We start from the raw sequence: 14,479 nt of genomic DNA on the forward strand, positions 1-14,479 counted from the left end.
CAAGTTTTTGAAATGACATGAACTCCAGTCATTTAAAGAAGGGGAACATGGGGAAGCAAAAAACATGATGAACACAGAGTCCCAAAATTGGAGTTCCAATCTCAGCTGCTCTCCCACAAGCTGTGTAGCTCTGTAAGCCACATGTTTTTTGAGTTTCCATTTCCTTAACTATAAAATTGGGATAATAGTGCCTAACTTAGGGCACAAAGATAATACATGAAATTCCACAATAAATAGTAACTACCTTACGAATATGTCATTTTGGGTTTTTTAAATACATGTGTGAAGTTCTCATAGAGATGATTAACGTGAAACATAACACAGGGTGACACCATTTCATCCCTGGGAGGTGTTTAATTCCTGCTTCACCACCATCTCCTCAGGACAGTCACGAAGCCATTTCTCCCATCAGTTGCTTAGACAGTGGATCCTGTGTCTGGTCTCACTTCTGTCTCTTACATCACTGTCTTCATTGCCAGTGCAGTTCTTGCATGGTGACAATACTAATAGGCATACTAATTTTTCCACGAATGTGGGATAACTTTCAGGGTACAGATTTAAGATCTTTCCAAGTTTAGTGCATGTTACTTTTTTAGTTATGCAAGATGTAGAACATCAGATCCCACTATTGCCACCATGGAACCACCAGCATGTGAAACAGACAAAGTCCTTGCAAGCTCTACTCTAGTTCCCTTTAGTGAGCTGACTTCTTCACTCAACCTCTACTCCAAGAATTCTGAATCCTGCTGCTCCTACCTTCCATTCCTGATATACAGCACCATCATTAACCCCTCTACCACATTTATATTTCCAGGAGGAAGGTTCTTTCCTGTTGTCTATTTTTGGGCTCGGTTTAAGGTATTTCTGTTTTGTTTTGGCTTGTGTTAGATGCTCCTTTAGGCTGCCTCTTTTCTAGCTCAATATTTGAGGTGTACTGAGATGTCTGTTCTCTCAGTTCTCAAAACAGGCTCAACAGGTTGCCCCGTTCATTTCACATCTGCTTCCTACCTTTCCAGACTGCCTAAAGCATTTTATATCTCTTCCATGTGAACCAGCTGAAAGTCCTTTCTTTCTGCCTCCTGATTCAGCAGCACCCTTATTCTCATTCAGGGTTTTTCAGTACACATCTGCATTCAAATCCCATTATTTTGGCAGTACTTTTCAATACTCACGGCCCTCTGATTTTCACTGTTATGCAGACATTTTTCAGAGTAACAGAATTTTTGCCCCCAATACTCTAACATTTGGGAGAATTTTCTCCCAAAAATAAGGCCCTCCCACCCCCCAAACTCAGATACACTCTCATATACACACAAATTGTATCACTTTGCATCCTATGTGAACCACTTAGGATTTATTTCTCCGCACCACCACTACTACCACCCCATTTCAAATGGAAACAATACCAGTGGTTTTATAGCCATATGAGGCCTGGACGAAGGACCTGCCAGCCTGGCAATGAGGTGAGAGTCTGTGCCCTGGAGAAGGAAATGGGAATCAAGTGGCTCTCCATCATTTTGACAAGCAGTTTACCACTGGTTATCTAAGGGGTGTTGACAGGGGCTGACTGAAAGGCTGGAAAGCCCCCAGCTCCTGAATTCATCCTCTCCTAGCAACGTGGACTGCAGGGAATGCCATAGCAGCATTTTCTGAAAAACATCAAAAGAGAGATGGAACAGCATAAAATATATTAGGTGAAATGCAATTTCAAATTTTCCAGCAATGTGCTTAATATATAAAATAATCTACACCCAACCGTACTCATAAAGCTGCAAGCCTGCTGAGTAGTTCTGTAACATTATAACCTCCAGAATAGAATAAAAGCCTTATTCTCAGCTTAATGGCTTTTGGAGTCACATGGCAATATTTTAAAATACCATCTTAAAGGTTTCCAGGTTCTTTCCCCAAAAAGTTTGTCTCCACCTGTGCACAGTGAGCCTTTGAAGTCATAGCTGATGGTAATCAGGACTTCTGTGCCCTTGGCCAGTTTTGCCAGCTTTCAGCATTCATCTTTGATTAAGAATCAACTGTTGATTTTAATACTCTCAATTTAGGGGTTTTATTAATAGAAAATGGGTTGTGGAAGTCCACATATCCTTGGGCAATCGCTTTGGAGAGCTAACAACACACTTCTTTTTTTTTTTTTTTTTTTTGAGACGGAGTCTCGCTCTGTCGCCCAGCCTGGAGTGCAGTGGCCGGATCTCAACTCACTGCAAGCTCCGCCTCCTGGGTTTACGCCATTCTCCTGCCTCAGCCTCCCGAGTAGCTGGGACTACAGGCGCTCGCCATCTCGCCCGGCTAGTTTTTTGTATTTTTTAGTAGAGACGGGATTTCACCGTGTTAGCCAGGATGGTCTCGATCTCCTGACCTCGTGATCCGCCCGTCTCGGCCTCCCAAAGTGCTGGGATTACAGGCTTGAGCCACCGCGCCCGGCCAACAACACACTTCTATTTGAGACCAGCCTTTACTAACTACAAAACAAATTTCATTTGTTTTCTGCAAGTTATATCTCTCTCCTGCTGCTATGCATCGTTCTTACCCTTGCTATCACTGTTACTAGCACAGGCTGCAACTTAGCAGGAATGACGGCTTACCCAGTCTGTCTGAGCATCTATTACTCTGCAATTTTCGTAGCATTTGCCATAGTTCTGCTGTGCGGTTTCCCATCTTCATATCTAAAAACAGAGTAGGTTTAGATTTGTAGGACGAAAGCAAACATGTGCTCTTTTTCAGATTATTAACTGTGAAATTGGATTTTCTTTTTACGGTAAGAATTTAAATATATGAAAGGACAAAACTCCAACACCTTTCATTTTGAACATTCTTCTCCTAGATGTTAACAGCTGGCTGGTGACATTTGGTTTCCATCTGCACAATGCTATTCCTGGATTCCCTGTTCCCAAATTTGATTTAACAGAACCTTCTTATGAACTTGTGAAGAGTCAGCAGTGGGATGATATACCGGTAAGAAACAAAAAGACCCACGGAAAGGTGTTAAGTAGCTTGTGTCTTATCTGCCCATATCGAATGAAACCACCTTTGTGAAAACTGTACCAAGACAGTTTGTAATTTTTTGACTCTTTTAAGGGGAAAAAAACAACACTTCCTCTGCATTTGTGTTCAACAAACCAGAGGCCTGTTAAACAGGCCTAAATATGTTTTCAGCAAATGCTAATGAAAACATAGAAATGCAGCAGCTCACTTTCCAGTGCTGGCTTTCTAAAAAGAACCCCAAGAAAGCATGGACCTGAAGGCAAAACTACAATAAACAAGAGGGCCCGGAACCCATTTTACAAATTAGCAACCCACAAACAATGCTACAAAGTTCAACTTCTTTAAAAATTAACAGTGTTCCGGCCGAGCAAGGTGGCTCATGCCCGGAATCCCAGCACTTTGGGAGGCCGAGGTGGGCGGATCACCTGAGGTCAGGAGACGAGCCTGACCAACATGGAGAAACCCCGTCTCTACTAAAAATACAAAATTAGCCCGGCGTGGTGGGGTACGCCTGCAATCCCAGGTACTCGGGAGGCTGAGGCAGGAGAATCGCTTGAAGCCGGGAGGCGGAGGTTGTGGTGAGCCAAGATCACGCCATTGCACTCCAGCCTGGGCAACAAGAGCAAAACTCCGTCTCAAAAAATAATAATAATAATTAATAGTGTTTCATAGGAAAAGATTAAAAATTTAAAAAGATTAAAAATAAAAATGTCCTCTGGTAAGGGTCCACCTACAACCAGGAAGGTTTATGGAATTTTCCTGAGCATAATAGATCAAGAGGCCTGTAACCATTATAAGAAATAAAAGAAATGTAATAGAAAATTACAAAGTCAAAGCTGCTGCTTCAGAAAGTGGCACATCTAATCCCCACCAGTCAGAGATCAGAAAGGAATGCACAGCAAAATACCAGAATTTCCAGCTCACAGTAAGAATAATCAGAGATGGAGACATGGGGTGACTCCATGATCATAAGACAGTGCAGACTTTCTTAGAGCGATTAATTCCCAGCCACCCCTTGAGCAATTTCCTATCATTTCAATGAAAACAAAGAGAAGAGGCAGCCATGGTTAACACACACACAGGCTGTCTACAGTACCAGTACCTGTTGTTGTTTCATACCTAATATAAAAGCAATTCCTTTTTCATAAGTTACAAATATAGTCATATGTGTGCAACATTTTGATCAATGATAGACCTTGTATAAGGTGGTGATCATATAAGATTACAATATCATATATTTTTTTAAATTGAGATGGAGTCTCACTCTGTCACCCAGGCTGGAGTGCAGCCTTGACCTCCTGGGCTCAAGCGATCCTCCCACCTCAGGCTCCCAAGTATCTGGGACCACAGGCACATGCCACCACACCTAGCTAATTTTTTATTTTTCGTAGAGATGGAGTCTCCCTGTGTAGCACAGGCTGGTCTTGAACTCCTGGGCTCAAGCGATCCTCCTGCCTCTGCCTACCAAAGTGCTAAGATTATAGGCATGAGCCACCAGGCTCTGCCAACACCGTATTTTTACTGTACCTCTTCTATGTTTAGATACACGAGTACTTACCATGGTGGTACAGTTGCCTTCAGTATTCAGTACAGTCACTGTATACAGGTTTGCAGCCTAGAAGCCATAGGCATCCCATATAGCCTAGGTGTGTAGTAGGCTACACCATCTAGGTTTGTGTAAATGCACTCTATGATGTTCACACAAGGATGAAATGGCCTAATGCCACATTTCTCAGAATGCATCCCCATGGTTAAGCAGTGCGTGACTGTCTGTCTACACTGATATAGCGGCATGAATACATACCGAAGTTTCCTAACGCATTTGAACATGCACATCTTAATTGTGTGTGACTTTCCAACATGCCTGAAAACACTTACATCTAACTGTACAAATGGACTTGCCAGCTCTTTTCCTAAGCAGCCTTTTAAATATGGTTCAAGTTCTCTGTCAAGAGAAGCACACCATAAGGACAGCAAAGGGAATCGTGGGCAAAGACATTGAGGCTGCCATAAGTGCAGAAAAACAACTGTTTCTTTCATTGCCGCAGATGAAACAGATGTTTTCATTTGGGAAACAATGGCCAGACAAACATCTGGTAGTATAAGAAATGGCTGAGTTAAGATGCCCCCAATTTAAAACATTTGCCAATCTAGACGGCCCACTGTCCCTAAGTCTGAGAAAAATAATTGTTTTCCTAAAGTAACAAATATCTCCAGCTGCCCCACCGTCCACTCATCCCTGTACATTTCAGTTCTGCCGTTACACTCACCATCTTCAGCTGAAAACTCTGCCAGGAGAGGGGACAGAGTTGACTTAAATGGAAGCATTTCAAAGCATACGAAGCGGGGCCCAGTGATCCGCCCTAAGTATCCCCAGCCGTTCAGATCCCTCTTTGTGTTTGGTGGCTTCTCAGTCTCCTGTGGAGAAAGCTACGAGCATGGAGGTCCGGATGAGCTGGGTTCCCCACGTGGGGTGGGCGTGGGAAAAGAGCCTCTAGAAACTGTAAGAGAAAAGCAAGAAACAGGACTATTTTTCCCATGTTAGAAACGAAGAAAGCTTTAAAGTGATCCACGATGCGCGAGCCGTTTGGGGGTTCCAAAGCACTGGGATCACCTTGACGGGGAGGGATCTCCAGTGCTTCCTCCCCCGGGCTGTCAGCCTTTCAGCCTTCTGATCGGGAAGGACCCTGGGGCTTCCATGCATGCCTCCGCGCTGCCCCCAGAGCCCCGTGTGTGGGTCAGGAGTGGGGAGGCTCCCGGCCGCCTCTGACGCGCCCCCTGTTGTGTTTCTCCCGCAGCCCATCTTCGGAGTCCAGCAGCAAGTGGCGCGGCAGGCCAAGGCCTTCCTGTCGCTGGGGAAGATGGCCGAGGTGCAGGTGAGCCGGCGCCGGGCCGGCGGCGCGCAGTCCTGGCTGTGGTTCGCCACGGTCAAGTCGCTGATTGGCAAGGGCGTCATGCTGGCCGTCAGCCAGGGCCGCGTGCAGACCAACGTGCTCAACATCGCCAACGAGGACTGCATCAAGGTGGCGGCCGTGCTCAACAACGCCTTCTACCTGGAGAACCTGCACTTCACCATCGAGGGCAAGGACACGCACTACTTCATCAAGACCACCACGCCCGAGAGCGACCTGGGCACGCTGCGGCTGACCAGCGGCCGCAAGGCGCTGGAGAACGGCATCAACGTGACGGTGTCGCAGTCCACCACGGTGGTGAACGGCAGGACGCGCAGGTTCGCGGACGTGGAGATGCAGTTCGGCGCGCTGGCGCTGCACGTGCGCTACGGCATGACCCTGGACGAGGAGAAGGCGCGCATCCTGGAGCAGGCGCGGCAGCGCGCGCTCGCCCGGGCCTGGGCGCGCGAGCAGCAGCGCGTGCGCGACGGTGAGGAGGGCGCGCGCCTCTGGACGGAGGGCGAGAAGCGGCAGCTGCTGAGCGCCGGCAAGGTGCAGGGCTACGACGGGTACTACGTACTCTCGGTGGAGCAGTACCCCGAGCTGGCCGACAGTGCCAACAACATCCAGTTCCTGCGGCAGAGCGAGATCGGCAGGAGGTAACGCCCTGCTCACATTGTCCTGTGGCACAACCCGAGTGGGACTCTCCAACGCCCAAGAGCCTTCCTCCCGGGAGAACGAGACTGCTGTTAGAACCCACACCCACACCGCGAAAACAAGGACCGCTTTTTTCTGAATGACCTTAAAGGTGATCGGCTTTAACGAATATGTTTACATATGCATAGCGCTGCACTCAGTCGGACTGAACGTAGCCAGAGAAAAAAAAAATCATCAAGGACAAAGGCCGCGACCTTTTGCGCTGGGCCGTCTGCTCCTTTCGAGGCACTGTATTTAACTAACTTTAAAAAAGAAAAAAAAACAATGCATACAGTGTTTCCAAATAGTCCCGAATTGTCGACCTTTGCTTACAAGAAGTAGTCTGTCTGCATAGGATGTGATAGCTATATCTGTTCATTTTACAATGTGGGGCAAAGTTACTGTTTCTAGACAACCAACTGCTTTCCCTGTGCAGCTTTGCAGAAAGACATTGGCGCAGTGACGTCTGCGGCGGGATTTGTTCATGGGTTTTACAATGCTAGCGTGGTTTGCCTTCGGGGAAAAAACTGGCAACTAGAATCCTTGCCACTGATAAGCAAAGGAAATCCAGATTTTTTTGTAAATTATGTGAGACAAGTTGTTTATGGATTTTTATATGAATTACAATTTACTGTACATCAAATATTAGTCTCAGAGGAGTTAATTTATGTAAAGTGTTTAAAAAGTTTATACTTAAAAATAAAATGATAAAAACGTGAACTGTGTGACTTTTTTAAAAGGATTGCACCTTTTGTTATCTGTTATAGCTGTACAGTATAAATTATTATATTGTAGAGATATAACAACTTACGCCTATAATGTCCAGAAGTGTTAATATTTTTGTATTAGGTTGAAAAAATGTGCAAGCTTCTATCACTAGATGGATAGGACCGTGCAATTCTAGGTGGGTGGCGAATCAGAGAGCTCCTTTCTCTTCCCTCTCTCACACATCAAGCCAGTGTCCTCAGCATTGTCAACTGAGAGGCACAGCAGACAACTAGGGCTGGTGGAATGTAAGGGAAGATTGGAGAAAACGGGAGGAAGGGTTCTCTGGCCCTCTCTCAACCTTGCCCGTCGATGGGGAGTTGATAGAATTAACCCCGGGGTTTTTACTGTTGCTGTTCCAAAGCTCTGTCTCATGATGGAGGAGAGACCACATCAGATGCTGGGGAAACAGGAGGAGGAAAGGATCTAATGTAGTGGTGATCCTAAACATGTGTCTTAAGATCTAGGAAAGACAGCAGAAACCGAGCAGTGGTGGGTGAGCAGATAGAGCCGGTCAGGGTTACTCTGCTAGTTTTGGGTTTGTACCCTTGGTCACCAAGAGGGACAAAAAAGGGAAACAGAAGCTCCTCTAAGCCCACATGACCAAACCATCTTGGGGCTGGTTTGAATGACAGCCTCTGCTCTGTCTCGGGGAAGCCGGGGGTGGCAGATCCAGCTGGAAGTGAGTGGCAGCCGCGCCCTCCTGCACACAAGCAGCTCGCGTGTGGGAACCAGCCCAGCCGCCATCTGCACTTCCGTGTCAGCTCAGCCCTGACAAATCTCTTTCCTGAGCACTAAATTCAGCCACAAAAATATTTTTAGAAGATATTTCTCAGTTCATTGAGCTATAGTACACACTGTTTTCCTCTATGTATAATGGTGATAAAATATAGCAAGTGAACATGTCGTAAATATAAAGGTTCAAGTGATGTATTGAAAATAATTTTCTAACTGCTTTGTATGTATCACATACTCTAAATTGCACAGTAGGTGTGTTTATTGAACAGATTGGCTGGGAAAGTTTCAAAATAGCTACTGAATTTACAGTATCAGTGCTATTACTGTCTTTGTGTATTTGGTAGAGCATACCGAAGTAATTAATCCTCTAATGAATGCTGATATTTTATTAGAATGAAAGCACAGATTAGCATTAATATTTTTTATTCTGGAAGTCCTTTGGCAAGTATTAGGAAGCCCAAATTTAGAAAACTATGAGATTTCAAACCACATAAACATGATTCTGTTTTCCATTTTATTTTTTAACTGTTAACTTAGGTATTTGCAGTTCTGTTCCGTGGAACTTCTGCAGGCCTGTATTTAGCATGCTGTAAGTACTTTTGGGTGAAATAGGCTCTGAGTCTAAATTCTCAGACATGTTTCTGATGTAGTACCATGAAAAGCTTGTGCCACATGACAGAAGTGAAATCATAGTCTTAACCTCTTCTTGACATGGACTGGTCTTCACACGGGCACCAATAAATAACAGATTTGGAGTATCTCCTGGTGCTTATTTTAGATGAAATCAAATCAACCCAATTAGTGTCTTGTTAGTAGGTATAATGAGCCTATTTCTTTCTAAAAAGACTTGTGATCTGGACATGCTTTTACGAGAAATAGTGACCTTGGGGAATATGTAAACAAAAGACCTTTTTCTAAGAGTTGGGAGGGGGTGGGGGACTGTATAATGAAAAGAATTAGCTTACAAAAAAGAAATTGATATTCAAAGTATTTTAGGCAAAGCCAGTCAAAATGCTTTCATGATATTTTGAGATGTAAATTTTGTCTGATTTGTATTGTTCTTTTCATTTGCCTTCTTAACTTTATATGTGACCTGAATTTTCCATAACTTGATGACTATAGATTGCATCTAGGCATTCCAATAAAAGCCAACCCAATGTGTGTGTGCTTTTATATTTCTTCAAATCTTGGGCTAGCCGGCATTGCTTTTGTGTTTAACGTGGAGGATGCAAATAGATGCAGTCGTTGGGGAATTGATTCATCTGCAACCCAGTTGGTAGTATCTTTTTTTTGTCCACTGGCCAGACTGCTGGCTCAGCAGAGTGAACTTCACAGGGGACCCTCCCATGGCCTACTTTAAGAAAACAGTAAACACACCCCCACAAAGCCAAACACACCAACTGTAAAGAAGAATTTACAAAAGTACCGCCCATTACTACTCGAGAGCAGGCTTCATTCCTGTGATCCTGGCAATAAGTGTGCTTAATTAAAACACTTGATTAGAAGAATCAGTTCGGGCCTGATAGGCTTGCAGCCTCCTGGAGATGTCGAAATCTACATATAGACCGGCTGACTAGAGGATGCTTCGTTCAGCAATTCTGGCCAGCAGGCCAGGGCTTTGATTTTAGTCGGAAAAGGCAGACTTCATCACACTTGCTTTCTAGTGACAACCTCAACTGCATAACGTGTTGATCCAACAAGAATCAGGTCATTCCACTCGGCAAACTGGTCTATTTTCTTCTCCTCGAATTAGAGTTTCACATGATCAAAACGGAAATCCAGAAAAACAGGTGAATTACTGCTTTCCTTCTCTACACTCTTTTCCCTAAAAAGTAATGTCTGAACAAATGCAAATAAAAAAGGTGCCGGTAAAAATTATACCTTAGAAAAAATAATCAGAATATAGGATATGCTGCTGCTACATCCCGTGAAATTTGTGTCTTTACATTCACCACACATTTCCTAACAGTTGCATGGGGTTCTAACTGCCAGACCGCAACAGAAGGGCAGCACCTGAATATAAGCACCTCAAATCAGGACCAGTCCTCAAGCACTTGAAAAGATGAGGAGAGGAGCTGGAGGTTACAATGAGCTGTGATCGCACCACTGCACTCCAGCCTGAGCAACACGAGACCCTGTCTCTTAAAAAAAAAGAAAAAAAATTTTAATGAAAGAATGCCCTTGATGCTTTTCCTATTCGTGCCCATTCTTCACTCTGTTCACCATCTTTTCTTTCTCCTTTTGCCCCGGGCTACTCCTGAATGCAGTTGTTTCTCTCGCCTGCTGACAGCAAATCAGCTGTCCGAGGTGCTTTTGGAAAGGAGGGATTCAAGAGAGGAAGCCGGAAGGCACTGATCCACATCGTGTTCTGTCTGGGCAAAACCACCCAGGCGGTGCTCACAGCTGCTCGCTTGCTGTTGTACAGAGGAGGACAAGGTCCACCTGGACCAAGAACTGCCACCACCCACCTGGCAGGGGTGGGGCGTATCATTTGAGCTCTAGTCGAGTGGGGTGAGTCTGCCCCTGGGAAGCCTCAAAGGGCAACATATTAAGATCTCACCCCTTTCATAGATATCCAAATTTCATCCCACTTTCCTTCAAGGAGTGATCTGATTCCAGCATCCTAGTCCACAAAATGCATCCCATTCCAGAAGCTGGAGGTGGAAGGGACTTAGAGAAATTTGAGTTGTCCAAGTTCACAGAAGTGCCTCAAGTTAAGGTGAGCAGAGATTCCCTTGAGCTAGTACCCTCCACTATGTCACAGCCTCCTCATAATGCTACCCGGGCAGGTACCGCAGATACTCCTTACCGTCCCTCTTCCCACGGACACTTGATCTTTCCAAAACTGCCGTCATTTATAGCCAGGACTAGCATTTTTCATTCTATAACCTGATGACTTATATTATGTCAGGTTATGTCCCCCGGACACTAAACAAAACAGATGCCTTGAGTGCCCCTCTGCTTGCCAGTATTTCTAGCTCCTCACGGCTCTACTGTATAGATAAACAAGTTTGACTGGCCATCATTTCCAAAACAAAGACCATTGAGCTGTTTACCTAGGTTTTCCACAAGTTTTTCATTTGGCTTTGAACACCCTACCAGACCCATGGAAAAAAATTAATAAAAATGAGTTATAAGTCATTATCGCCCATTTTAACCACAGAGTTAAGCCAGAGTACCAAGGAGGTAGTGATAAGCCATTTGAATTTTCGACCTTCTCATTTAAGCCACATAATGAATATCCTCCCTTTGCCAGACTTCTCATTTGCTATTTACCACCCTGCAGGCAATGGTCTCTCGATGTTGGTTAATTACTAATAACTTTTAGGTAAATTGAGTAAACCTTTTCATTTATGAACCGACTTAGAATCCTGCCGTGGAGGAATACGGGCTTCCTAGAGTCCTGTGGATGGAGAATTTACTATCAACCCATTCTAAGCCTAGAGTAACATCATTATTCAGTTTAGAGTTAATGGGTTCCTCAAAGCAAATTTAATAAATCCTTCTGGGATCTAAGCTCAGGAAAATTAAAATTAGAAGCATAAATTGTGACTTTTAGGGCAAGAGACTGACTTGGTAACAGTCCCCCTGCTTACAGGGTGAATTGTGAGCTAGGCTTAGCAGGCCCTGGCCACAGGCATTCATCCTGTATTATGCAGGGACATCTCGTTCTTCTACCTGTGTGCAGAGATTTCCTGAATTCCACCCACAGCGGCCATTTCTCTATGGCATAGCTCACCACACACAACTGACAGGATTTACAAGTGGTCCGCTGGGTCAGAATGAATTCTTTAAAATTTTCACAAGTTAACTCTATCAATGGGGTGTGCGGGGAGCATAAATGCCCAAGGAGTTAAAATGACAAGTTCTCGGGCGTGACTGAAAGGCTGAAAATGGGGCGCTCAGTGGAAGTCGGTGAGGAGGCTCACCAGGCTCTCTTCAACCTGGAGTTCTTATCGCACCGTGATTAATGACCGCGGGCTGGAGGATGCCCCGTCCCAGACCTTCCTCCCACACGAACACTAAGGAAAGTCTAGTCTACCTGTTCCAGAGAATATTCTGCAAAAATCGTCCCAGAACTCTCTTTGCATCCACGATGCTCGCTCGCTCGCGCTCTCTCTCTCTCTCTCTCTCTCCCCCTCCCTCCCTCCCTCCCTCTCTCTCTCTCTCCCTCCCCCACTCCGCCCCCTCTCCTTTAAGGCCTGGAAGGAAAGCCATAGGGCTCCCTCGGTGGGCCAGGGGGACGTCGATGACTCAGGATCTCAAAAGGACCTACAGTCAGTCTGTCATCCCCAGTTTCTTCATTTATTGACAAAAGGTTACAAACAAGCAGATTGTAAAATATCCTTATCCAGCTATGACATGATTTCCAAGCTCAAAAAAAAAAAAAAAAAAAAAAATCAAGCCTGGCGTTTAACTTCAGTCTGGAGCATTGACAGGTGACAGGTCACTGCAGAACACAGAGGCGACCCAAGGTAGAGAACGGGAAGTAGTAAGGGGAAGACAACACCCTTCCCTGAGTCCTACCTCAGCTAGGGCTTCCCTCTGGCCTTCCCCTGGGGTTCCCGGAACTCTGGCTTCTGCGGACGTGGAAAAGCCGTCCCAACATCCGGCGGCCCCGTGGGCAGGGATCCCGGGACGCCCCCTCCTGCAGCCCCCGCAGCCCCCGCAGCCCCCGCAGCCCCCAGCGGGCCCCGGGCCGGTCCTGCAGGGGATGGCGGCGCTTTCAGGAAGGGCTCCGGCGCCCCCTAGTGACGCGCGGCCGTGGTAGGGAACGTCCTGGACGCCAAAGGGGTAGCTCCCGGGCCAGAAACCCAAGGGAAAGCGAAGGGAAGGCGCCGCCGCCCGCCACTCTCCACCCCAACCGCGGCGGGGCCGGCTGTCTGACCCTCTCTTCCCCACCTCTGCTCTGCCCCCCGAGTTTCACACTTACAGCGGAGACTTCCGCTTCAGCACCGCCTCACCGAGGCCTGGGCCCTGCCAAAGTGGCTGGGGTAAGATTTCCCTGCACGTCGAGCAGACACTGCCAAGCCGCGTTGCTCTCACTCACAGATCCAAATAAGGCCCTTCCTCCCAGGACCTGTCCTCGGGCTATCTGAGTTCTGCAGCCCCCTGAAAACCGTGACTTCTGAACTATCACATTGTTTCCCTTTTACTTTTCATGTTCACAGTCCTGTCGCTGGGAAGAATGTCCCAGAAGAACGGATCACTTAAATTCAGAGTGGCATTTTTATTTCTGAGGGAGCTGGGCTCTCACGGAACGTGCTAGAGTGACAGCCTGGAGGAGCGAAAGCCGCCCCACCCCCGCTTCCCCGCAGCTCCCCAGCCGCCTCGGCCTGGCCTCCCTGCAGCAGTGACATCCAGTCTCCCTCCTCTACCCAAGCCTGCGGCAGCCACGAAAGCCACCGCGACGCAAAATTGGGGAGGGATTCAACCTTTTGCCCCTGGGCTGTCACCCAAAGAAGCCAACGGATGCTAATCTTATGTCGCAGCCTGTTTGCTGGTGTCCTGCCTTCAGAAACAGGCCCTGCGTGCAGCCCGTTGGCATTTTGGGAGGCCAATAAATAGCCCATTTTCCTACCCAGGTTCTTGCTGAAATGAGAAAGGAGGCCAGAGATGGCTCAGGAAAGCCAAAACATCACCCAGATAAAGGCAGGGTTGGGATGCAGCAGGCACAGCTGCATGTGAAATCCCAAAGGGCCACTGACGGGACGCCAAGATCAGCCAGGCGCCGGCAGCAGTGACAGGATGACGGGAGGCTCCCTGAGCCGGAGCCCGGCGCGCGTGCCCAGCTCATTCCTCCCCACTCACCAGGAGGGCAAAGCGCTCCCCGGCCCACTGGGAGCCGGGATGACAGGGGGGCCAGGAGTGAGATATCTCTCTTTCTCTCTCTCTCTGTCTGTCTCTCTCTCTCTCACTCTCTCTCTCTGTCTCTCTCTGTCTCACACACACTCTCTCTGTCTCTCTCTCTCTCTCTCTCTGTCACACACACACTCTCTCTCTGTCTCTCTCTCACACACACACTCTCTGTCTCTCTCTGTCTCTCTCTCTCTCACACACACTCTCTGTCTCTCTCTCTCTGTCTCTCTCTCTGTCTCACACACACTCTCTGTCTCTCTCTCTCACACACACACACTCTCTGTCTCTCTCTCACACACACTCTCTCTCTCTCTCTCTCTGTCTCTCACACACACTCTCTGTCTCTCTCTGTCTCTCTCTCTCTCACACACACTCTCTGTCTCTCTGTCTCTCACACACACACACACACTCTCTCTGTCTCTCTCTCTCACACACACTCTCTGTCTCTCTCTCACACACACACTCTCTCTCTCTCTCTCTGTCTCTCACACACACTCTCTGTCTCTCTCTGTCTCTCTCTCTCACACACACTCTCT

General features: G+C 46.8%; 1 protein-coding gene and 1 long non-coding RNA gene across 2 annotated transcripts in view; one reads left to right on the forward strand and one right to left on the reverse strand.

The window, feature by feature from the left end:
• TENM3 (teneurin transmembrane protein 3) overlaps positions 1-7,301 on the forward strand; it is a 657,776-nt gene extending 650,475 nt beyond the window's left edge. The window contains exons 27-28 of the mRNA XM_025385351.1: positions 2,834-2,964; positions 5,793-7,301. Of these exons, the coding sequence (XP_025241136.1) occupies positions 2,834-2,964; positions 5,793-6,548 (887 nt within the window). The 3' untranslated portion in view covers positions 6,549-7,301. The remainder of the gene's footprint in view (positions 1-2,833; positions 2,965-5,792) is intronic.
• Positions 2,601-12,692, reverse strand: LOC112624592. The gene is made up of 3 exons (XR_003119435.1): positions 12,612-12,692; positions 5,265-5,495; positions 2,601-2,675 (listed from the first exon to the last, which is right to left on the reverse strand). It is a non-coding gene; the product is annotated as an uncharacterized LOC112624592 (long non-coding RNA).
• Positions 12,693-14,479: the final 1,787 nt, after the last annotated feature.

This window comes from Theropithecus gelada, chromosome 5, assembly GCF_003255815.1.
Source record: "Theropithecus gelada isolate Dixy chromosome 5, Tgel_1.0, whole genome shotgun sequence".
NCBI classification, from domain to species: domain Eukaryota; kingdom Metazoa; phylum Chordata; class Mammalia; order Primates; family Cercopithecidae; genus Theropithecus; species Theropithecus gelada.